The sequence below is a fragment of the Heterodontus francisci genome, chromosome 5 (genome assembly GCF_036365525.1).
Source record: "Heterodontus francisci isolate sHetFra1 chromosome 5, sHetFra1.hap1, whole genome shotgun sequence".
NCBI classification, from domain to species: domain Eukaryota; kingdom Metazoa; phylum Chordata; class Chondrichthyes; order Heterodontiformes; family Heterodontidae; genus Heterodontus; species Heterodontus francisci.
The window spans coordinates 86485649-86512315 of NC_090375.1; the positions used below are offsets into that span (position 1 = coordinate 86485649).

Below are 26667 nucleotides of genomic sequence, written 5' to 3' on the forward strand. Positions count from 1 at the left end.
AATAATGTATAAACTATTGCATGTATTAGCAGGAATAATATTTAAGTCTTTTATTATGTCTTCATACCTTTAATGATATTTAACATAACATTATTTCTTTTATAAAAAATATGCATATGTTTATTCATGTTTAGCTGGAGGAATCAAATAGAACCCTGACCAAAGATGTAGAAAACCTGTCTAAGGAAAAAGCAGAGCTTGATGAAAAACTAAAGGCTATGGGAGAAGGTATGGAATATATCTGATCGCATAATTATAATAACTTTTAAATTGATGATTTTGTTTCTGCCAATTATTGCTTGTTATAAAGCTCAATGCTTAAAATTGATCAGTAACAATATTGCTGTAGTAGCCTGGGCAATGATAGAGAGACCGTGGACTGTAGAGTTGAACAGTTAAATGCAGTTTCCACTCCTGATGAGTTTCTAGTGCTCTTGCTGGAAGGTTCATGTGTACACATGTAGGTAAGGACAAGTGTGGATCAGCTGTATTTTTTCTGATAGTCCGTAGCCTTCAAGTGCTCATTGTCAGCTCGCACATAAATGATATTTACTTAGGTGAGGTACCAGAAGTACATATGGAGAAGAAAGGGAAAGTTAGAGAATAACGAATATGGCCAGACATAGCTGGCAACGTGAGTATTTCTTCCTTTGTACAAGGTTACTTTCCATTTAAGTATTGTCTGTCTTTTTATAGAGAAGGTAAATCACAAAATTGACAGCACAGATTACTTTTAGCAAAATGTTTGTAAAATTGAATGCTGGCCAAATAAATAATTTGGAGATGACAGATCCTTTTATTTGTTCTTGGGATGTGTGCGTCACTGGCAAGGCCAGCATTTATGTTGTCCATCACTAATTGCCCTTCAGAACGTGGTGGTGAGACGTTGCCTTGAACTGCTGCAGTCCACATGGTTAGGGAGGGAGTTCCAGGATTTTGACCTAGCGACAGTGAAAGAACAGGAATACATTTCCAAGTCAGGATGGCGTGTGACTTGGAGGGGAATTTGTTGGTGGTGGTGTTCCCATGTGTGCTGCCCTTATTCTTTGAGGTGGGTTTGGAAGATGCTGTTCAAGGAGCCTTCGTGAGTTCTTAAGTGTGTCTTGTCGAAGGTACACACTGCTGCCACTGTGCAGCGGTGGTGGATGGGGTGCCAATCAAGCAGGCTGCTTTGTCTTGGATGGTGTCGAGCTTCTTGAGTGTTGTTGGAGCTGCACTCATCCAGGCAAGTAGAGAGTATTCCATTTCATTCCCGACATGTGGATGGTGGACAGGCTTTGGGGAGTTAGGAGGTCGAGCAATAGAAAAGTTACAGCACAGAAAGAGGCCATTCAGCCCATCGTGTCTGCGCCAGCTGAAAAAACTAGCCAACCAAATTAATCCCACCTTCCAGCACCTGGCCCGTAACCTTGCAGGTTACAGTATTTCAGGTGCAGATCCAGGTACCTTTTAAATGATTTGAGGGTTTCTGCCTCCACCACCGATCCGGGCAGTGAATTCCAGGCACGCACCACCCTCTGGGTGAAAAAGTTTTTCCTCATGTTACCTCTAATCCTTCTGCCAATCACTTTAAATCTGTGCCCCCTGATTATTGACCTCTCTGCGAGGGGAAACAGGTCCTTCCTGTCTGTTCTATCTAGGCCCCTCATAATTTTGTACATCTCAATTAAGTCACCCCTCAGCCTCCTCTGTTCTATCGAAAACAACCTTGGCCTATCCAATCTTTCCTCATAGCTGCAATTTTCAAGCCCTGGCAACATTCTTGTAAATCTCCTCTGTACTCTCTCCTGAGCAACAATGTCCTTTCTGTAATGTGTTGACAAGAATTGGACGCAGTACTCCAGCTTGGCCTAACCAGCTTTTTATACAATTCCAGCATTACATCCCTGCTTTTGTGTTCTATACCTTGGCCAATAAAGGAAAGCATTCCATATGCCGCCTTCAGCACTTTATCTACCTGTCCTGCCACCTTCAAGGACCTGTGGACATGCACTCTTAAGTTCTGTTACTTCTACTACCCCTCTCAATATCCTCCCATTTACTGTGTTTACTTTGCTTTGTTTACCCTTCCCAAATGCATTACCTTACACTTCTCCGGGTTGAATTCCATTTACAACTTTTCCGCCCACTCACCCAAACCATTGATATCATTCTGGCGTCTACAGCTATCATCTTCACTATCAACTACACGGCCAATTTTTGTGTCATTTGCAAATTTCTCCAGCGTAGGAACATCGAACATAGGAACATCGGAGCAGGAGTAGATCATTCAGCCCATCGAGCCTGCTCCATCATTCAATACGATCATGGCTGATCATCCACTTCAATGCCTTTGTCTCACATTATCCCCATATCCCATTATGTCATTGGTATTTAGAAATCTGTCAATGTCTGCTTTAAACATACTCAATGATTGAGCTTCCACAGCCCTCTGCGGTAGAGAATTCCAAAGATTCACAACCCTCTAAGTAAAGAAATATCTCCTCATCACAGTCCCCCTTATTTTGCAATTGTGTCCCCTGGTTCTAGACTCCCCAATCAGGGGAAACATCTTACCTGCATTTACCCTGTCTATTCCTTTCAGTATTTTGTAGTTTCAATGAAATCACCTCTCATTCTTCACATCTCTAGAGAATACAGGCCCATTTTAGAATTAGAATTAGAATTAGAATTAGAATATTACAGCGCAGTACAGGCCCTTCGGCCCTCGATGTTGCGCCGAGCTGTGAAACCATCTGACCTACACTATTCCATTTTCATCCATGTGTCTATCCAATGTCCACTTAAATGCCCTTAAAGTTGGCGAATCTACTACTGCTGCAGGCAGGGCATTCCACGCCCTTACTACTCTCTGAGTAAAGAAACTACCTCTCACATCTGTCCTATATCTATCACCCCTCAACTTGAAGCTATGTCCCCTCGTGTTTGCCATCACCATCCGAGGAAAAAGACGCTCACTATCCACCCTATCTAACCCTCTGATTATCTTATATGTCTCTATTAAGTCACCTCTCCTCCTCCTTCTCTCCAACGAAAACAACCTCAAGTCCCTCAGCCTTTCCTCGTAAGACCTTCCCTCCATACCAGGCAACATCCTAGTAAATCTCCTCTGCACCCTTTCCATAGCTTCCACATCCTTTCTATAATGCGGTGACCAGAACTGCACGCAATACTCCAGCTGCGGTCTCACCAGAGTCTTGTACAGCTGCAGCATGACCTCGTGGCTCCGAAACTCGATCCCCCTACTAATAAAAGCTAACACACCATATGCCTTCTTGACAGCCCTATTAACCTGGTTAGCAACCTTCAGTGATTTATGCACCTGGACACCAAGATCTCTCTGCTCATCTACACTAACAAGAATCTTCCCATTAGCCCAGTACTCTGCATTCCTGTTACTCCTTCCAAAGTGAATCACCTCACACTTTTCCGCTTTAAACTCCATTTGCCATCTCTCAGCCCAGCTCTGCAGCCTATCTATGTCTCTCTGCACCCTACAACATCCTTCGGCACTATCCACAACTCCACCGACCTTAGTGTCATCTGCAAATTTACTAACCCACCCTTCTACACCCTCTTCCAGGTCATTTATAAAAATGACAAACAGCAATGGCCCCAAAACAGATCCTTGCGGTACACCACTAGTAACTAAACTCCAGGATGAACATTTGCCATCAACCACCACCCTCTGTCTTCTTTCAGCTAGCCAATTTCTGATCCAAAGCTCTAAATCACCTTCAACCCCATACTTCCGTATTTTCTGCAATAGCCTACCGTGGGGAACCTTATCAAACGCCTTACTGAAATCCATATACACCACATCCACTGCTTTACCCTCATCCACCTGTTTGGTCACCTTCTCGAAAAACTCAATAAGGTTTGTGAGGCACGACCTACCCGTCACAAAACCGTGCTGACTATCTCTAATGTACTTATTCTTTTCAAGATGATTATAAATCCTGTCTCTTATAACCTTTTCCAACATTTTACCCACAACCGAAGTGAGGCTCACAGGTCTATAATTACCAGGGCTGTCTCTACTCCCCTTCTTGAACAAGGGGACAACATTTGCAATCCTCCAGTCTTCCGGCACTATTCCTGTCGACAATGACGACATAAAGATCAAGGACAAAGGCTCTGCAATCTCCTCCCTAGCTTCCCAGAGAATCCTAGGATAAATCCCATCTGGCCCAGGGGACTTATCTATTTTCACACTTTCCAAAATTGCTAACACCTCCTCCTTGTGAACCTCAATCCCATCTAGCCTCGTAGCCTGAATCTCAGTATTCTCAACAACATTTTCTTTCTCTACTGTAAATACTGACGCAAAATATTCATTTAACACTTCCCCTATCTCCTCTGATTCCACACACAACTTCCCACTACTATCCTTGATTGGCCCTAATCTAACTCTAGTCATTCTTTTATTCCTGATATACCTATAGAAAGCCTTAGGGTTTTCCCTGATCCGATCCACCAATGACTTCTCGTGTCCTCTCCTTGCTCTTCTTAGCTCTCCCTTTAGATCCTTCCTGGCTAGCTTGTAGCTCTCAAGCGCCCTAACTGAGCCTTCACGTCTCATCCTAACTTATGCCTTCTTCTTCCTCTTGACAAGCGCTTCAACTTCTTTAGTAAACCACGGCTCCCTCGCTCGACAACTTCCTCCCTGCCTGACAGGTACATACTTATCAAGGACACGCAGTAGCTGCTCCTTGAATAAGCTCCACATTTCGATTGTTCCCATCCCCTGCAGTTTCCTTCCCCATCCTACGCATCCTAAATCTTGCCTAATCGCATCATAATTTCCTTTCCCCCAGTTATAATTCTTGCCCTGAGGTATATACCTGTCCCTGCCCATCGCTAAGGTAAACCTAACCGAATTGTGATCACTGTCACCAAAGTGCTCACCTACATCTAAATCTAACACCTGGCCGGGTTCATTTCCCAGTACCAAATCCAATGTGGCATCGCCCCTGGTTGGCCTGTCTACATACTGTGTCAGAAAACCCTCCTGCACACACTGGACAAAAACTGACCCATCTAAAGTACTCGAACTATAGTATTTCCAGTCGATATTTGGAAAGTTAAAGTCCCCCATAACAACTACCCTGTTACTCTCACCCCTGTCGAGAATCATCTTCGCTATCCTTTCCTCTACATCTCTGGAACTATTCGGAGGTCTATAAAAGACTCCCAACAGGGTAACCTCACCTCTCCTGTTTCTAACCTCAGCCCATACTACCTCAGTAGACGAGTCCTCAAACGTCCTTTCTGTCGCTGTAATACTCTCCTTGATTAACAATGCCACACCCCCCCCTCTTTTACCATCTTCTCTGTTCTTACTGAAACATCTAAATCCCGGAATCTGCAACATCCATTCCTGCCCCTGCTCTACCCATGTCTCCGAAATGGCCACTACATCGAGATCCCAGGTACCAACCCATGCTGCAAGCTCACCCACCTTATTCCGGATGCTCCTGGCGTTGAAATAGACACACTTTAAACCAGGTTCTTGCTTGCCAGCGCCCTCTTGCTTCCTTGTAACCATATCCCTGACCTCACTACTCTCAACATCCTGTACACTGGCACTACAATTTGGGTTCCCATTCCCCTGCTGAATTAGTTTAAACCCCCCCGAAGAGCACTAGCAAACCTCCCCCCCAGGATATTGGTACCCCTCTGGTTCAGGTGAAGACCATCCTGTTTGTAGAGGTCCCACCTACCCCAGAAAGAGCCCCAATTATCCAGGAAACCAAATCCCTCCCTCCTGCACCATCCCTGCAGCCACGTGTTCAACTCCTCTCTCTCCCTATTCCTCGCTTCGCTATCACGTGGCACGGGCAACAACCCAGAGATAACAATTCTGTTTGTTCTTGCTCTAAGCTTCCACCCTAGCTCCCTAAATTTCTGTCTTAAATCCCCATCTCTCTTCCTACCTATGTCGTTGGTGCCTATGTGGACCACGACTTGGGGCTGCTCCCCCTCCCCATTAAGGATCCCAAAAACACGATCCGAGACATCACGAACCCTGGCACCTGGGAGGCAACATACCAACTGTGAGTCTCTCTCGTTCCCACAGAACCTCCTATCTGTTCCCCTAACTATGGAGTCCCCAATGACTAATATTCTGCTCCTCTTCCCCCTTCCCTTCTGAGCAACAGGGACAGACTCTGTGCCAGATATCTGTACCCCATTGCTTACCCCTGGTAAGTCGTCCCCCGCAACAGTATCCAAAACGGTATACCTGTTGTTGAGGGAAACAGCCACAGGGGATCCCTGCACTGCCTGCTGGTTCCCTCTCCTTCCCCTGACGGTAACCCATCTACCTACTTCTTTTACCTGAGGTGTGACTACCTCCCCATAACTCCTCTCAATAACCTCCTCCGCCTCCCGAATGATCCGAAGTTCATCCAGCTCCAGCTCCAGTTCCCTAACGCGGTTCTCGAGGAGCTGGAGTTGGGTGCACTTCCCACAGATGCAGTCAGCAGGGACACTCTTGGCGACCCTTACCTCCCACATTCTGCAGGAGGAACATACAACTGCCTTAATCTCCATTCCCACTATTCCAAATTCCCAACAAATCTACTGAAAAAACAAAAAAAACAAAAAGTCAAAACTTGTTAGGTTAGCAATCCAACGGACAGAACTTCCCAAATAAAAAGTTTACCTATTAACACACCAGAGTCCTTTTTTTTTGGTTAGAGGAGGAGGGTGGGTGGGAGACACTACACGTGTAGTGTCTCGGGTACAGCCACCACACAAATATATACCTTTTTCCTGTCCCAGCAGTCCCCTGGTCCTCCGAAAACAAAAGGGAATTCACTTTTAAACTTACGCTGAAATTGACTTCTCAGCTGTAAGCCCGTTCACGCACCTCCGTTGCTATCAACGCTGCAGTCACCGAAACTAAAAGAAAGAGATTCTAAACCACACAAATATATACCCTTTTCCTTACCCAGCAGTCCCCTGGTCCTCCGAAAACAAAAGGGAATTCACTTTTAAACTTACGCTGAAATTGACTTCTCAGCTGTAAGCCCGTTCACGCACCTCCGTTGCTATCAACGCTGCAGTCACCGAAACTAAAAGAAAGAGATTCTAAACCACACAAATATATACCCTTTTCCTTACCCAGCAGTCCCCTGGTCCTCCGAAAACAAAAGGGAATTCACTTTTAAACTTAGGCTGAAATTGACTTCTCAGCTGTAAGCCCGTTCACGCACCTCCGTTGCTATCAACGCTGCAGTCACCGAAACTACAAGTACCTTAAAACTTATGGAATTATGGTCACTGTTCCCGAAATGCTCCCCTACTGAAACCTCGACCACCTGGCCGGGCTCATTCCCCTATACCAGGTCCAGTACAGCCCCTTCCCTAATTGGACTATCTACATATTGTTTCAAGAAGCCCTCTAGGATGCTTCTTACAAATTCTGCCCCATCCAAGCACCTAGCACGAAGTGAGTCCCAGTCAATATAGGGGAAGTTAAAATCACCCACCACTACAACCTTGTTGCTTTTACATCTTTCCAAAATCTGTCAACGTATCTGTTCCTCTATCTCCTGCTGGCTGTTGGGAGGCTTGTAGTAAACCCCCATTGTGACTGCACCCTTCCTAATCCTGAGCTCTACCCATATTGCCTCGCTGCGTGACCCCTCCAAGGTGTCCTGCCGCATTACAGCTGTGATATTCTCCTTAACCAGTAATGCAACTCCCCCACCCCTTTTACATCCCCCTCTATCCCGCCTGAAGCTTCTAAATCCCGGAACGTTTAGCTGCCAATCCTGTCCTTTCCTCAACCAAGTCTCTGTAATAGCAACAACATCATAGTTCCAAGTACTAATCCAAGCTCTAAATTCATCTGTCTTACCTGTTTTTCTTCTCGCATTGAAACAAATGCACTTCAGACCACCGGTCCCACTGTGCTCAGCAACATCTCCCTGCCTGCTCTTCCTCGTAGTCTTACTGGCCTTATTTACTAGTTCCCCTGATGGGGCATCCTCACTTCTGACCTTATGTTGCAGGGAACATCATTGATGAAGCAGCTGAAGATGGTTGGGCCTAGGACACCACCCTGAGAAACTTCTGCAGTAATATCCTTGGGATGAGATTATTGGTTTACAACAACCACAACCATCTTCCTTTGTGCGCGGTAGAACTCCAGCCAGTGAAGAGATTTCTCCCTTTTCTCATTGACTTCCATTTAGCTAGGGCTCCTTGATGCCACACTCTTTCAATGTCAAGGGAAGTCACTCCCACCTCACCTCTGGAATTCAGCTGTTATGTCCATGTTTGTGCCAAGGCTGTAATGAGGTCTGGAGCTGAGTGGCCCAGGTAGAACCCAAACTGAGCATCGGAGAGCAAGTTATTGCTGAGTTAGTACCGCTTGATAGCAGTCGACGACATCTTTCATCACTTTGCTGATGATTGAGAGTGGACTGATGCGACGGTAATTGGCCAGATTCGATTTGTCCTGCTTTCTGTGGACAGAACATATCTGGGGTATTTTCCACGTTGTCAGGTAGATGCCAGTGTTGTAGCTGTAATGGAACAGCTTGGCTAGGGGTGCATCTAGTTCTGGACACAAGTCTTCAGTACTATAGTTCCGAAGAAGGGTCACTGACCCAAACCGTTAACTCTGCTTCTCTTTCCACAGATGCTGGCAGACCAGCTGAGTGGTTTCAGCATTTCTTGTTTTTATTTCAGATTTCCAGCATCTGCAGTATTTTGCTTTTATCTTCAGTACTATAGCTGGGTTGTTGTCAGGGCCCATAGCCTTGGCTGTATCCAATGGCTTCATTGGTTTCTTGATATCACGTAGAGTGAATCAAATTGTCTGCAGACTGACATCAATGATGGTGGGGATCTCAGAAGGAGGCCGAGATGGATCATCCACTCGGCACTTCTGGCTGAAGATCCTTGTCAATGCTTCAGTTTTGTCTTTTACGTTGACATGCTGGACCCCCCCATGTTTTTAGAAGCCTCCTCCTTCGGTTAGTTGTTTAATTGTCTACCATCATTCATGACTGGAGTGGCAGGACTGCAGAGCTTTGATCTGATCCGTTGGTTGTGGGATCGTTTAGCTCTGTCTATAGCATGCTCCTTCCACTATTAAGCATGCATGAAGTCCTGTGTTGTATCTTCGCCAGGTTGGCACCTCATTTTTCTGGTATGGCTGGTGCTACTCCTGGCATGCTTTCTTATACTCCTCATTGAACCCTTGGCTTGTTGGTAATGGTGGATTGAGGGATGTGCCAGACCATGAGGTTACAGATTGTGTTGAATACAATTCTGCTGCTGCTGACGGCCCACAGCTTACATGCCCAGTTTTGAGCTGCCTGATCTATTCTGAACCTATGACTCTCGCATTTAGCATGGTAGTAATGACACACAACACAATGGATGGTGTCCTCATGTGAAGACAGGACTTAATCTCCACAGGAACTGTGCGGTGGTCACTCCTACCAATATTGTCATGGACAGATGCATCTGTGACAGATGGATTAGTGAGGACGAGGTCAGGTACGTTTGTCCCTCTTGTTGGTTCTCGTCACCTGCCGCAAACCCAGTCTGGCAGATATGTCCTTCAGTACTTGGCCAGCTCAGTCAGTGGTGGTGCAGTGGAGCCACTTTTGGTGATGGCAATTGAAGTCCTCCACCCAGAGTATATATTCTGTGCCCTTGCTGCCCTCAGCGCTTCTTTTCAGTGATCTTACCCAGTTGTAAGCATCTGTTAGGGTGTGCATTGGACTGACCAGACCTAGCTATTTCTTCAGTTTTTCTTCCTTCCTTTTCTGTGTGGAAAATGCCTATCCTGTCCACAGCAGCTTAGCTGAGATGAAGATGGGTTGCATCCAGTTATATGAGAGCAAGCAGAGGGAGAAAGTAGTATTTTTATATATCCTGTTATAATCCTGTTTAAGAACTCCGGACAATTAGAGAAAAAAATAGTATGAGATGTGTTCAAATGTTTGAAACATTTAGAATTCAGATGATAATCTTCTAAAACTCCAAGCTGTCTGAATATATAGTTACCATACAAATGATTATAATGCTACCAGTATGGCTGCAGGAACTGCCGGAAACATGCCAAAGGTGACACATGACGGCCTTAGGCGTTCCACTCCGGTTTTTTTGTTAGGGTTTACTCCCTTAGCCTTGGTCTCTCCCGAGACGCCCACAAGGCAGTGGGGTTGTTAGCTCCTATCCCTGAGCAGGGGCCCTAACAAGTAAACTGTGCGATTTCATGGAGGGAGAGGAAAGGGAGGAGGGGGGAGGGGGTGGGGGGAAAGCGGGATGCGAAGGGGGAGGGGTGCCAGGGGGGAAGGGGTTGCGGGGGAGTGCGAGGGTGGAGGGGGTGAGGGGAAGGGGGTGCGAAGGGATGCTACATTAACATCCCACACAGAAGAGTGTCTGCAGAGACTCATCGACAGGATTACTGCTGCCTGCAACGAATTTGGCCTAACCTTCAGCCTCAAGAAAACGAACATCATGGGACAGGACGTCAGAAATGCTCTATCCATCAATATCGGCGACCACGCTCTGGGAGTGGTTCAAGAGTTCAAGAGCCGCATGGAAGATGGCAGGATCTCCAAAAACACATTGTACAGCGAGTTCGTCTCTGGTATCAGACCCACCGGCCGTCCATGCCTCTGCTTTAAAGACGTCAGCAAACGGGACATGAAGTCCTGTGACATTGACCACAAGTCGTGGGAGTCAGTTGCCAGTGATCGCCAGAGCTGGAGGACAGCCATAAAGGCGGGGCTAAAGAGTGGCGAGTCGATGAGACTTAGCAGTTGGCAGGAAAAAAGACAGAAGCGCAAGGAGAGAGCCAATTGTGTAACTGCCCTGACAACCAATTTTATCTGCAGCGCCTGTGGAAGAGTCTGTCACTCTAGAATTGGCCTTTATAGCCACTCCAGGCACTGCTCCACAAACCACTGACCACCTCTAGGCGCTTACCCATTGTCTCTCGAGACAAGGAGGCCAAAGAAGAAGAAAAAGAGATTATAATGCTGTAAATTAGCTCAGCTGTAATCGATAAGCATTTAAAGCAGAGGATAAAAGGCAATAGAGAAGAGCTGAACAATGGGATTAGTTTTGCATAGCTCGAGCAAAGAGCTGCCTTCCATATTGTAAACTTTTATTGTTTTTCTATCTTTCTTGTTTAAGTAAATGAATTGCACAGATTGACATCAAGTACTCACGCTATTTTAAATTACTTTCAGAATCACAGAAGAAGAGGGAGGAAGATTTAAGCAACATGAAAACTAATTATGAAAAGATAGTTAGCCAGGAACGTACACTGAAAACACAGGTATTTTTTTAAAATTCTCTCCTAACTATAAATAGCCACATTCTAATGCAGTTTTCTAATAGTTTGTGCTTGTTCTGTATTGTGGGTACATTTTCATGCATGTTGTATGTTTGCATCAATTAGGCTGTTAATAAACTTGCTGAGATTATGAACCGCAAAGATATAAAAGTGGATCGAAAGAAAGCAAATACAGCAGATGTCCGAAAAAAAGAAAAGGAAAACAAAAAATTGCAACTGGAATTGAACCAAGAGAGGGAGAAATACAGTCATACGGTTGTGAAGTATCAGAAGGACCTAAATGAAATGCAAGCTGTAAGAAAATCTAAAATGGATATGCTATCTGTTATTTCTATATGGGTACATAATCTATTAAATCTTGACGATGCTTTTTCTAATGTAAATTCAAACATCCACATCGTCATGTCATTACACACTCCTCCCAATGGTGGCACTGCAGTGCCTCTTGGGGAGAGGATTTAATTACAGCATGATAGGTTTACATCGATAGTTTCCATTAGAAATATGGACTTAGGAATTTTATAATGACAATTAAAGAATTCGTGCAAAATGTATGGCTTCAAAATGTGGGCTCAATTTTGTTTGTACACCCTGGTCAAGTATTCCCAATAATGAGATAGATAAGTTATGTGTGTGTAGAGACAGAGTGATATCCTCCTGTAACGTAAATTACAGCAAGTTCAACATCAAACCAGAAAATGTGGGCATATGGTCCAAGGCTGCCACATTGTAGCCAGAAAGTGTTGTGGGTTGCTCAGGTAATTCCCTGTTTTGATGTATATGAGATAAGGAACTGAGCTGAGTAAGACTTCAATGGCCATTTCATAGTATTGAGTGTTAGTACGCTAAATGCTGCTTTCATTTCCATACATTTGAGGGAATAAGTCATGCTATCGTGTAGATTACAAACCTGAGATTCTGATTTATGCATACTTGTAGTCAATTTTTTGATCAGTCAATGACCGTCAAAAAAGTTACAGGTATGACTTTGCACTGGGACAATGAAATGTATTTTATAAAAGTACTTTTTAACTGAAAGTGGCCTTGAAGACTTTCTGGTATTATCCTTAAATGTCTAATTTTTCTCTTATTTTAACTTATTTTGTTTGAATATTACAGCAATTAGCAGAGGAATCTAACCTTCGTACAGAGCTCCAAATGCAGCTTGATAGTAAGGACAGTGATCTTGAGCAACTTCGTTCCAAGCTTCAGGACCTTCAGCTCCGTATGGATAACACAAGTGTAGCCAGTTTACAGACTGAGGATTCTGATGGAAATGTAGCTGGTAAGATTGACTCAAACTTAACGGTTTACTTTCAGACAATGCACTTTATGTCGAGGTATTCACAGAATTAATTTAATTTAAGATTATTTTGAGCAAGGTCAGGTGAGAGTGACTGCCCTTGACATCAAGGCAGCATTTAGCTGAGTATGGCATCAAGGAGCCCTAGCAAAACTGGAGTCAGTGGGAATCAGGGGGAAAAGTCTCCACTGGTTAGAGTCATAGCTAGCACAAAGGAAGATGGTTGTGGTTGTTGGAGGTCAATCATCTCAGTCCCAGGACATCACTGCAGGAGTTTGTCAAGGTAGTGTCCTAGGTCCAACCATCTTCCGCTGCTTCATCAATGACCTTCCCTCCATCATAAGGTCAGAAGTGAGATGTTCGCTGATGTTCAGTACCATTTGCAACTCCTCAGATACTGAAGCAGTCCGTGCCTCCATGCAGAAAGACATGGACAACATTCACACTTGGGCTGGTAAGTGGCAAGTAACATTCACGCTACACAAGTGCCAGGCAATGACCATCTCCAACAAGAGAGAATCCAACCATTTCTCCTTGATATTCAATGGCATTACCATCGTTTAATCTCCCACTATCAATATCTTGGGGGTTACCATTGACTAGAAACTGAACTGGACCAGCCACATAAATACTGTGGCTGTAAGAGTAGGCCAGAGCTGGGAATTCTGCCTCGAGTAACTCACCACCTGACTCCCCAAAGCCTATCCACCATCTACAAGGCAAGTACTCTCCACTTGCCTGGATGGGTACAGCTCCAACAATACTCAAGAAGCTCGACACCAACCAGGCAAAGCAGCCTGTTTGATCAGCACTTCATCCACCACCTTAAACATTCACTCCTTTCACCACCACACTGTGGCAGCAGTGTATACCATCCACAAGATGCACTGCAGCAACTCACCAAGGCTCCTTCGACAGCACCTTCCAGGCCTGCGATCTCTATCACCTAGAAGGGCAAGGGCAGCAGGCACATGGAACACTACCACCCGCATTCCCCTCCAAGCCACATACTCCTGACTTGGAACTATATCACCGTTCCTTCACTGTTGCTGGGTCAAAATTCTGGAACTTCCATCCTAACAGCACTGTTGGTGTATCAACACCACAAGGACTGCAGTGGTTAAAGATGGCAGCTCACCACCAGCTTCTCAAGGGCAATTAGGGATGGGCAATAAATGCTGACCTAGCCAGTGACGCATACATCCCGTGAATGAATAAAAATAAGTAAAAAATTGAACAATTGTTTATGTATATCCTTTATGTGTTGATAGGGATAAAAGCAGACTCATTAAAAAAATCAGCTGCTGCTTGTAGCTACTCCTACCAGAAGTTCTGCTGTCATGGTATGTCATGCTCAACTAACTTTCACCATCCTCACATGTCCACGTAGCTCATGTGCAACCGCTCTGTGACATCCATCATCCGACTATGCCTAGACTGACCCCTCTTTTTGCTGCCGTCCACTTTACCCTCTAGAAGACATCTATAGCTTTTCAGCTATGATCAAATGGCCAAAATACTGACATTTTCTTTTATGGATGTCACTTTTTAGAGTTCTTTTCGCTCTTGCAATTTCAAGCACCTCTTCATTTGTCTTATGGTCTGTTTAAGGAACTTTAAACATATGTCTTTGTGTCCGCTTTTGAAAGGCCTCAAGTTTCTTCCATATTCCATCTTTACTTATTCAGATTTTTGAGGCACACAGGAAAGTGGATAGAATATAGCATCTTAAGAGTTTTTCTTTGTTGAAAGCTTGCGCTTTCTTCTTCTTAACGCATCCTTTGTCTTCACAAAATTACTTCAGATTTTTTTAATTCTTTCATGGGATGTGGACGTCGCAGGCTCGGCCAGAATTTATTGCCCATCCCTAATTGCCCTTGAGAAGGTGGTGGTGAGCCGGCTTCTTGAACCACTGCAGTCTGAGGCCATCTCTATCCTTCTAACTAACTACCATTGTTTTTGTCTTTTGGTGTTCATACTCAATCTATATTCCAATCTCGATTTTACTTGATCTACAATATGTTGTAGGGCCTCTTCAGATTCTGCAAGTAGCACTCTGTCGTCAGCGTACCACAAGTATGTTACATTCTTACCTCCAATTTTTACATGAAGTGTAAACATCTAATTCTCTGAATATTTGTTCTGTGTACAGATTGAATAATTTTGGTGACAGTACACAACCTTATCGTAGTCCTCTCTTCCCTTGAAATATATCTGTTCGTCCATCTTCTAGCTTGATGTTTGCTATTTGGTCCCAATATAGGCTCTGGATAAATCTCACATCTTTACTGTCAATGTCACATTTCAGCATCACGTCTATTAGCTTTTAGTGATATATACAATCAAACGCTTCTTCATAATCTATAATGCATATGTGAATGTTCTGCTTTACTTCGAGATATTTGTTGAAGATTATTCTTAGGTTAAATATTCCCTCTGTTATTTCTACTCCAGGTCTTAATCCAGACTGTGTTTCACCAATTTCTGCTTCAAATATATTATTTCTTTCTATTATGATTTTCAAAATCACTTTATGAGATGACTCATTAAGTTTATAGTTCTAAACTGATTGCACTCCATTGCTTTAGGTTTTTTGGGTATCTTAATGAATAATGACTATCTCAAGTCGCTTGGAATGTATCTTTTGGTAAATATGTGATCACAAATTTCTGTTATCACTTCTAATTCTGTTTCTCCAAGGGTTTTTAGATGCTCTGTTGTTACTTCATCTATGCCTGGAGCTTTTCCTGTACTCATCAATTTCAAAGCATTCTTTACGTCATAATGTTTGGTCCTTCCTTTGCCTCTACACCTTGAGGACTTCCTCGATTTGGATCATCATACAATTCATGGAAACATAGAAAATAGGAGCAGGAGTAGGCCATTCGGCCCTTCGAGCCTGATCCGCCATTCATTATGATCATGGCTGATCATCCAACTCAGTAACCTGTTCCCACTTTCCCCCCATGTCCTTTGATCCCTTTCGCCCCAAGAGCTATATCTAACTCCTTCTTGAAAACATACAATGTTTTGGCCTCAACTGCTTTCTGTGATAGCGAATTCCACAGGCTCGCCACTCTCTGGGTGAAGTAATTTCTCCTCATCTCAGTCCTGAAAGGTTTACCCCGTATCCTTAGACTATGATCCCTGGTTCTGGACTCCCCCACCATCAGGAGCATCCTTCCTGCATCTCCCCTGTCAAGTCCTGTTAGAATTTGAGAGGTTTCTATGCGATCCGTCCTCACTCGTCTGAACTCCAGCAAATATAATCCTAACCGACTCAATCTCACCATACGTCAGTCCTGCCATCCCAGGAATCAGTCTGGTAAACCTTCGTTGCACTCCCTCTATAGCAAGAACATCCTTCCTCAGCTAAGGAGACCAAAACTGCACACAATATTCCAGGTGTGGCCTCACCAAGGCCCTGTATAATTGCAGCAAGACATCCCTGCTCCTGTACTCGAATCCTCTGACTATGGCCTTTTTTACCACCTGTTGCATCTGCATGCTTACCTTCAGCGACTTGTGTGCGTGAACACCCAGGTCTCGTTGCATATTCCCCTCTCTCAGTTTATAGCCGTTCAAATAATAATCTGCCTTCCTCTTTTTGCTACCAAAGTGGATAATCTCACATTTATCCACATTATACTGCATCTGCCATGCATTTGCCCACTCACTCAACTTGCCCAAATCACCCTGAAGCCTCTCAACATCCTCCTCACAACTCACCCTCCCACCCAGTTTTGTGTCATCTGCAAATTTGGAAATATTACATTTAGTTTCCTCATCTAAATCGTTAATATATATTGTGAATAGCTGGGGTCCTAGCACCGATCCCTCCGGTACCCCACTAGTCACTGCCTGTTTAAGACCCATTTATTCCTACTCTTTGTTTCCTGTCTGCCAACCAATTTTCTATCTGTCGCAATACACTACCCCCAATCCCATGCGCTTTATTTTTACACACTAATCTCTTATGTGGAACTTTGTCGAAAGCCTTCTGAAAGTCCAAATAAACCACATCCACTTGCTGTCCCTCATCAACTCTACTAGTTACATCCTTGAAGAATTCTAGTAGATTTGTCAAGCATGATTTCCCTTTCGTAAATCCATGCTAGCTCTGTCCGATTCTACCACTGTTCTCCAAGTGCTCTGCTATAAAATCTTTGATAATGGACTCTACAATTTTTCCCACTACCGACGTCAGGCTGACTGGTCTATAATTCCCTGCTTTCTCTCTACTTTTTTTAAATAGTGAGGTTACATTAGCTAATTTCCAATCTGTAGGAACTGTTCCAGAGTCTATAGAATCTTGAAAGATGACCACCAATGCATCCACTATTTCTAGGGCCACTTCCTTAAGTACTTTGGGATGTAGGTTATCAGGCCCTGGGGATTTATTGGCCTTCAATCCCATCAATTTCCCCAACACCATTTCTCTGCTAATACTGATTTCCTTCAGTTCCTCCCTCTCACTAAACTCTGTGTTCCCCAACATTTCTGGTATGATATTTGTGTCCTCTCCATTTTTTGCTACTGCATCCCTTTCAAACATTATTTTATCATCTTTGTCCTTTATGCACCCACTATCTGTTGTTATCCCTTTCTATATGTCAAAGATTCCACCTTCTGTGCATAACTCTCATTTTATGATTTCTTTCCAGCTCCAGTACTTCATCACACATCTCACTATACCATTTTTCTTTAGCCTGTCTATGTGCATTATTTATTTTCTTTTCAATTTCACCATACTCGGGTGTGTTTCTTTTCTTTCCGCTTTCTATCATCATTGCCAATATCTGACATCCACCCCTTGACTCTCATTTCCATTTTGGTAATATTTCCTTTGCAGCATGTTGTATACGTTCATGTTTTTCCATTTGTTTTCCATTTCTTGTTCTGAGACCTCTGTTTGTTCTGGTTCCTCAATCCTGAGATATTCATACTTGTTTTTTACTTAAAGTGTGAATCTGATGTTCTCATCCTTCAGCATGTCAATGTCTAAGTGGTCACACATCTTTTTCTTTTTTGGTATTTTCAGTTTCATCTTAATTTTCACATCAAGGCAAGAATGATCTGAATTTATATCTGTGCCAGGATACATGTGAATGCTCTTTATACTATTTCTAAAACATTGTTCCACCATCACATAATCTGTTTGAAAATCAGCATCAGAACATAAATACTAATTTTCTAAGTATTTCATTTTACTCTAAACTTGTAAGCATTATCATCCCACTCCCAGGGTTAGGTTCTTTTATCCAAGCTGCCCTCATTCAAGCAGGTAGGCTGGCCAAGTTAAAGTGGATCTGAGTGGTACAGTTGATTAGCATGCTGTTCTTTCATTTCTGGGACCACAATGTCAATAAAATAAAAGTCTCCCTTGGCTGGTGGTTGTCAAGTCCAAAATAAAATTAATTTGGACAATCTTGACACAATCCAACAGCGACAAACAAAAAAAAACCTGGCTATTATTTAGCACTTGTTGGCATCTCATTTAGAGGACATAAAGCTGTTTTGTGCATGATGGCGTGCACTTCTGAGTTTAAGACAAAAAAGAAGGAGCTTTAGTCTGTGGCTGACTACTATATTTGACCTAAAGAATGTTCAAGGCTATACATTCAAAGGTGAAAAATGTTTGGTTCTTCAGCATTATCACTCCTTCGAGCATGGGATACGTCCGAGAATGCTGAGGGAAGGAAAGGTGGAAATTGAGACAGTACTGGTTATAAATCTTCCAAACCTCCTTAGATACAGGTGTGGTGCCAGAGGACTGGAGAATTACAAATGTTTCCCCCTTGTTCAAAAAAGGTGTAAGGACAAACCCAACAATTACAGGCCTGTCAGTTCACCCTTGGTGGTGGGAAAGGATAATCCAGGACAAAAGGAACAGACACTTGGACAAGTGTAAATTAATTAGAGAAAGCCAGCATGGATTTGTCAAAGGCAAATTGTGTTTAACCAACTTGATTGAGTTTTTGATGAGTTAACAGAACAGGTTGATGAGGGTAATGTGGTTGATGTGGTCTATATGAACTTCCAAAAGGTTTGATAAAGTGACACATAATAGCCTTGCTAGCAAAGTTGAAACTCATGCAATAAAAGGGACAGTGGCAGCATGGATACAAAGTTGGCTGAGTGAAGGGAAACAGAGCATAGTGGGGAATGGTTGTTTTTCACAGGAAGGTACAGAGTGGGGTTTGTCAGGGGTTGGTACTAGGACCACTGCTTTTCTTGATATATATTAAAGAGCCTTGGATGTACAAGGCACATTTTCAAAATTTGGAGATGACACAAAACTTGAACTGTGAGGAGGATAGTGACAGATTTCAAGAGGCGGCGCAGTGGTTAGCACCGCAGCCTCACAGCTCCAGGGACCCGGGTTCGATTCCGGGTACTGCCTGTGTGGAGTTTGCAAGTTCACCCTGTGTCTGCGTGGGTTTTCTCCGGGTGCTCCGGTTTCCTCCCACAAGCCAAAAGACTTACAGGTTGATAGGTAAATTGGCCATTATAAATTGTCACTAGTATAGGTAGGTGGTAGGGAAATATAGGGACAGGTGGGGATGTTTGGTAGGAATATGGGATTAGTGTAGGATTAGTATAAATGGGTGGTTGATGTTCGGCACAGACTCGGTGGGCCGAAGGGCCTGTTTCAGTGCTGTATCTCTAATCTAATCTAAAATCTAATCAGGACTTGGGCAGGTTGGTGGAATGGGCAGACACATAGCAGATCTTATTTAATACTGAGAAGTGCGAAGTGATGCATTTTGATAGGAAGACAGAGGAGAGGCAATCCAAAAGAAAAGGTGCACTTCTAAAGGGGGTGCAGGAACAGAGAGACCTGGGGGTGTATGTGCACAAATCATTGAAGCTGGCAGGGCAGGTTGAGAAAGTGGTTAAAAAGGCTTATGGGATCTTGGGCTTTATAAATAGAGGCATAGAATACAAAAGCAAGGAAGCTATGATAAACCTTTTATAAAGCACTGGTTCGACCTCAACTGGAGTATTGTGTCAATTCTCGGCACCACACTTTAGGAAGGACGTGAAAGCTTTGGAGAGGGTGCAGGAAAGTTTTACAAGAATGATTACAGGGATGAGGGCCTTCAGTTACTTGAGATTGGAAAAGCTGGGGATATTCTCCTTAGAGAAGAGAAGTTTAAGAGGAGATTTGATAGATCTGTTCAAAATCATGAGGGGTCTGGACAGAGATGAGAGAGAGAAATTGTTCCCATTGGTGAAAAGGTCTAGAACCAGAGGACACCAATTTAAGGTGATTGTCAAAAGAACCAAAGGTGAGAGGAGGAAAGATTTTTTGCACAATGAGTGGTTAGGATCTGGAATGTACTAGAGTGTGGTGGAGGCAGATTCAGTCATGGTTTTCAAAAGGGAATTGGATGAGTGCCTGAAGAGAAAAAACTTGCAGCGCTCAGGAGAAAGGGCTTGGGAGTGGGACTAACTAAATTGCTCTTACAGAGATCCGGCACGGACTCAACAGGTTGAATGACGACCTTCTGTGTTGCAACCATTCTATTATTTAATTTTAAAATGATTATAAAGTAGAATTAAAATGGTGGCATCTGTCATCATCTCTATGCTGCTATTCCAATTTTGTTTATATCTGCTGGGAAGTAACCTTGCAGTGACTGGTTTTTGTGAGTAGAAATCCAGATTTTGTCACTGACGTCTATCCACATGGGTTCTTACATTCTTCATGATCAAATTGCTCTTTCATTAAAATGCCATTTACTTTAAGGGACATTGTTTTATGTAGAGTTTAAAAAACCTTACTATGTTCCAGTTAAAAGCCTTTTTATGGAAATGCCTTTTATTCTTTGTGCCTAGTTGGGTGTTCCTCTTGCAACACATATCTTATCTATCTTTTTCCAGTGAGTAATTGAAAACTTTGTTCTATTTGCACTTTTTGCATGCTGGCTGACATTTGATGTCTGACTCCATTTGTATCTGATTAAGTCACTTTTCAATGTTTAAGGGACAGCATTCCTTTTTATCCATCTCCGCAATTTTGATTGATGAACTGCAGAATTAACCATGAGAATGTTTTAAGATTTAATAGGAACTCTATAATACAATAAGAAGCAGCTATTAGTGCTTTAATTTGGCATAATTTTCCAATTGACCATTCAAGGCCACAGATGTGTAAGTCGAGTTTCAGAGAAGGTTAATGCCCACTAAGCACGTGGTAAATTTTAAAGTAATGCATTAATCCTTTGAGTACTCAGAGGTTTCAGTTTTTTTTTAAAGTATATGTTTTATTCTATATAATTAAAATTATTTATCTACTTTTTATGTGGAGCACTATAAAGTAAAATTAGAGAAATGTCATAACCTTGTATATTAATTTTGTAATTTCCCGTAAAATTACAATTCCCCTGTTTTCGTTTGATGCAGAATTGCAACTGTAGTTTTCAGAGTTCATCTGTACAATGGATGCTGTCTTTTAAACTATTAAATAGCATTAATGTACAAAATATTGAATGCAGCTCAGCATGTTATCTTTTTTAAAACAACCATGGTTGCTTTACCCTTGTGCTACTGAATTGCCTATAATTTTCCTTTTTCAACATGTTTTCCAAAATGTTGCAATATTCTGAAAATCACAGCCTTATTTTTCAAGAGAGACTAAATGTAATGTTCATTAAAAAAATATTAAATCCATGTATCATGGCTACTACTCATTGATTGTAAAAGCATATGTTTTCGCTAACTTTCAACATATAGTAGGTTAATGAGAAGAATTATTTGACTCCCATTAAGCATGATAACCTGCTATTGCTCATCTACATGCTGCCCTTTGGTGACATCGTCTAAAAACACAATGACAGTTTCCACTTGTACATTGATGACACCCAGGCCTCCCTCACCGCCAGCTTTCTCAACCCCTCCACTATGGGTGGCGCAGTGGTTAGCACCGCAGCCTCACAGCTCCAGCGACCTGGGTTCAATTCTGGGTACTGCCTGTGTGGAGTTTGCAAGTTCTCCCTGTGTCTGCGTGGGTTTCCTCCGGGTGCTCTGGTTTCCTCCCACATGCCAAAGACTTGCAGGTTGATAGGTTAATTGGCCATTATAAATTGCCCCTAGTATAGGTAGGTGGTAGGAAAATATAGGGACAGGTGGGGATGTGGTAGGAATATGGAATTAGTGTAGGATTAGTATAAATGGGTGGTTGATGGTCAGCACAGACTCGGTGGGCTGAAGGGCCTGTTTCAGTGCTGTATCTCTAAATAAAAAAAATCTCTTTGTCATCAGACTGTTCAGCATTCAGTCTTGTATGAGACACAGTTTCTTTCAAGTAAACGTTAGGAAGACAGAGGCCGTCATATTCAGTCCTCACCACCAATTCCAACCTTCGCCCTGACCACTGTCTTTGTTGAATGACTGCTCCCTTGGCATCCTATTTGACCTTGAACTGAGCTTCCAACCCCATATTCTCTCCATCACAATGATTATCTACTTCCACCCCTGCCCCAGTTTATCTGCTGCTGAAACCCTCATCTACTTCATGCTACCTCCAGACTAGACTATTAGTGTTCTCCTGGCCACCTTCCATTTTCCATAATGTTGAGCTGATCCAAAACTTTGCTGCCTATATCCTAACCCGCACAAATTCCCACTCACCCGTCACCCATGTGCTCGCTGACCTACATTGGCTCCTGGGTCACCAAAACTTCGATGTTAAAAATGATCATACTCAAATCCTTCCATGGCCTTGCTTTTTCCCCTCTCAGTAATCTCCTCCCACCCAACAACCCTCCGAGAACTCTGCGGTTCTCCAACTCTGCCATCTTGAGACCTTTTGACTGGGATTCCACTGATTTACCGTTGAAATTACTGATTTCAGTTTATTTTTTGAGAGTCCTTCAGTACTAGTGTGTTGTGTGTATCTTACTAGTGTTTTTTTTATCATGGCTACTACTCATTGATTGCAACAGCATATGTTTTTGCTAATTTTCAACATATAGTAGGTTAATTAGAGGAATTATTTGACTCCCATTAACAACCTTTTAACTCGCAGATTAAAAATTCAGATAGTGACATTTACCATAGTGTCATTGAAAACTGTACGTTTGATTAAGATCAGTTTAATTTGGGTAGGAAGAATAAATGCACATAAATTACAAGTCTGTGACATTGTTGATACTGTATGTAGTATAAATATTTCTTGTCTGTTTGGAAAAGGTGCTTCAAGGGTTCTTGTACTGTGAATTGGGCTGAATCTAAATGAAATTAAGGCCTTAATTCTGAGCGACAGCTTATTTTAGAAAATATTTGTGTTGAGTATTGCATGTTTTCAGAATGGATCATCTCAATTTTTTTAAATCTGAGTAAAACTTCCAATTAAATTTGATCAAATTTCCTGACAACAATAGTAAACCAGTATAAGTACAAAACGTTCTGCATCGTGATTGGAGAATTTTCAGATTAATTTGGGGATCCGATTAGGCATGACCAGTTTATTGGGACCACCAGAGCCTACCCACTAATATCAAAACCATGAAGCTATTTACTTGCATTCTTGCTGTATTTGTTTGTGAAAGAGTTCTGATTTTGGAATTTGAGTAAGCATGATCTATGTGAATAGAATTTAATTTTGATGAACATGAACCTACAAACGCAATGCGATATTGCATTAAAGAAAATTATGAATAGTTTTAAAACCCTTCATAAACTTAGTATCTTGGCTTTTGGATGTTTTAAAACATATTAAGGGGTAGATTTTTGCACAACAGGAGTATGAATTGGAGTATCTGAGACACCTGATTCATGGTGCTCCCAATTTGACAATCACTTCACTGATCCACACTTGCATCAAGTGAGACGCAACACCAGGAACAAAGTCTGAATTCTTGTTTATCTTGCATTTCTGTTTTCAAAACATCACAGTTTAAACTGGTGCATTATACCTATGTGATTTTATGCAGGAAAAATTAATCTTCCCCTCTCAATTCATCCTGTATAATAAGTAAGATTGTCAAGTGAAAATAAGTTGTTTTCATTATAGCAATAGTGTCCACTCTTCTCCCTCTTCCCACAAGGTGCCTTAATTTTTTTCTTTTCAGTAATTTTGTAAAAATAATACACTCAAGATATGGTGCAGTACTGAATAAGAGTACATGCCCTGTTGCAAAGATGAGATTGAGATTCTTGCATATCTGTATGGTTCTTAACACTTGCATGGTGTTATTTGTTGGGAATGGGGACTTAGTATGGATGGAGGCCAGGCTACAGGCCCATACCCCCCCCCCCGCCCCTCAAGTGCTTCCTGGCACCAATTGGAGCCTGTACATTATTTGATCTGAGTGACAAATATCCCACAGTTTTTTTTCCCCAAATTTGTTGTGGCAGTTATCAACTTGTGCCAGTCCTGTGAGATACATTAACTTGCTGTGAGAAGTGAAAACTGGGTTAATCTGGAAGCGAAGTAGGTTCCTTCCCTCACTGGTAAGCACAGTCATGACTTTGATGGCTTCCAAGACCTCAGCCAAGAAGCTCTAGAGGCAGGGAAGGACCAAAATTTTGCAGGGAATTGAGCCAAGTGCCACTTCACTCGCCCAGAGCGCATCCCTCCTTTCACAGACCCCAAGAAAAGACAAGGAAAAACCCTGAAATGCCAATAGTTCTGATCTTGACTGTTGAAGAGAAAGCATGCTGCATGCTGCAGGTGCCTTTGGGGTTTGCATGTCTTCATGTGATGAAGCTGGAAACCTTCCAGTGATTGTTGCTGCAACCTGCTTTAAGGCATGGTATCACTGAAGTAAGCAAGCTGCCCTAGGACAGTCAATTTCATGTCCAGGAGCTGACATGTTCTACACCATCCAATATTTCTTCCAATTCACCAAGATTCAACATCATCAATGGGGGCCCAGTTATGCTCAGTAAACTCCAACACATCTGAACCCACTATTATTGCAATACAGATTTCCCACAGGCACATTACCTACATTCACAATACTATCCTCCATGACACAAAACGTACATAAATGCTGCCAACTACTTGGCCTTCCACATTGGGTTCATTGGTGAGAGTTGACCCTGCCTTATTCTATGAGAGGTGAAGATCAGGACATCTGCAACAGATAATAAAGAAAAATTTGCATTTATATAATTCTTTTCACAGCCACAGGATGTTTCAAGCCGCTTTACAGCCAGTGAAGTACTTCTGAAGTGTAGTCGCTGTTGTAATGTATGAAACACAGCAGCCAATTTGTGCGCAGCAAGCTCCCACAAACAACAATGTGATAATGATTGGATAATCAGACCAGATTGATGGAGGACTAGGCCAGAAATGTTTGTAGCATGTACACCACCTTGCACACACTCTTACAATTCCATTTGACCATGTTAAATGTATGCTGTGGAATTTTGACCCCAAATAAGACTCCAGCTTTCATTATTTTTAGCAAGGTTTAAAAAACCTGTTGTACATTTTGGTATTGCCTGTTAAGGAGGAGAGAAAGAGATGTGGCAGCCTGATTGTGGAATTTGTATCATTTCTATAATGTAATTCAATATGAATTACATTATTGTAATAATGTATTGTAATAACCAGAGCTGGCGGGCAGCCATAAAGACAGGGCTAAATTGTGGCGAGTCGAAGAGACTTAGTAGTTGGCAGGAAAAAAGACAGAGGCGCAAGGGGAGAGCCAACTGTGCAACAGCCCCAACAAACAAATTTCTCTGCAGCACCTGTGGAAGAGCCTGTCACTCCAGAATTGGCCTTTATAGCCACTCCAGGCGCTGCTTCACAAACCACTGACCACCTCCAGGCGCGTATCCATTGTCTCTCGAGATAAGGAGGCCCAAAAGAAAGAATTCAATATGACTAAATCTATGGTGGTTCTGATGAAAGGTCACTGACTGAAACGTTAGCTCTGCTTCTCCCTGCACAGATGCTGCCAGACCTGCTAAGTATTTCCAGCACTTCTTGTTTTTATTTCAGATTTCCAGCATCTGCAGTTTTTTTGCTTTTCTCTATGGTGGTAATACTGTTTTCATCAACAGAATTCCTGTCAGTGTTTTTATTCATTACATTATTTTTTAATTCAGAAACCAGGATGGAGGGCTGGTTATCGGTACCAAACAGGGGTAACATCAAAAGATATGGATGGAAAAAACAGGTATGAAACTGTTGTAAAAGAATTAAGTCTTCAAACATTTACATTACACTGTTGAGACAGATTTGTATTAAAAATAACATTCTAAGTAATTTATCCATCAACATCTGGTTTAAAATATAAATAAGATAATAAGTAGGCAAGTTTTATTCATGAAAAAGTAATATCTCAACAGCAGAGAGCAGCACACATTTAAAAGGGGGGGTAGGAACAGGACTATGTCATGCAGCTATTTGGGCCTGCTGCGCCATTCAGTTAGGGTAATCTGCACCTTAATTCCATTTTCCTGCTTTTGCTTCATATCCTTGATACCCTTACCGAACAACAAAAATGTAGCGATCTCAGTCTTGAAAGCTCCAGTTGTTCTAGCATCCAAAACCTTTTGGGAAGAGAGTTCCATATTTCTACTACCCTTTGTGTGAAAATGTGCACTGTGATTTTGCTCCTGAATGGCCTAGCTTTAATTTTAAGAATATGTCCCTTTTGTTCTTGATTCCCCACAAGAAGAAATAGTTTCTCCTGTATCTACCCTATCAAATCCTTTTACCATTTTAAACACCTCAATCAGAGCACCCTTCAAACTCAACTCAAGTGAATACAAGCCTAGTCTATGCAACCTATCTATATAATTTAACCCTCTTAGCTGGGTATCATTCTGTTGAGCCTTCGCTGCACTGCCTCCAGGGCCAATACATCCTCTTGAGAGGCGGTGCTCAAAATTAAACTCCATATTACACATGGGTTGTGACCAAGGCTGTATACAGCTAAAGTATAACTTTCTCCACTTTGTATTCTAGCCCCTTTGAGATAAAGGTCAACAATCCATTAGCCTTCTTGACTTGTTTTTGTGCCTTTCGACTGGTTTTTAATGATTTATGAATGATACCTGGACGTAATAC

General features: G+C 42.5%; 1 protein-coding gene across 4 annotated transcripts in view; it reads left to right on the forward strand.

Moving 5' to 3' along the window:
• rock1 (Rho-associated, coiled-coil containing protein kinase 1) overlaps positions 1–26667 on the forward strand; it is a 287505-nt gene that overhangs the window by 211603 nt on the left and 49235 nt on the right. For all 4 annotated transcript variants that reach the window (XM_068031728.1, XM_068031729.1, XM_068031727.1 and 1 more), the window contains 5 exons: positions 135–228; positions 11226–11314; positions 11438–11626; positions 12452–12617; positions 25701–25771. In XM_068031728.1, the coding sequence (XP_067887829.1) occupies positions 135–228; positions 11226–11314; positions 11438–11626; positions 12452–12617; positions 25701–25771 (609 nt within the window). The remainder of the gene's footprint in view (positions 1–134; positions 229–11225; positions 11315–11437; positions 11627–12451; positions 12618–25700; positions 25772–26667) is intronic.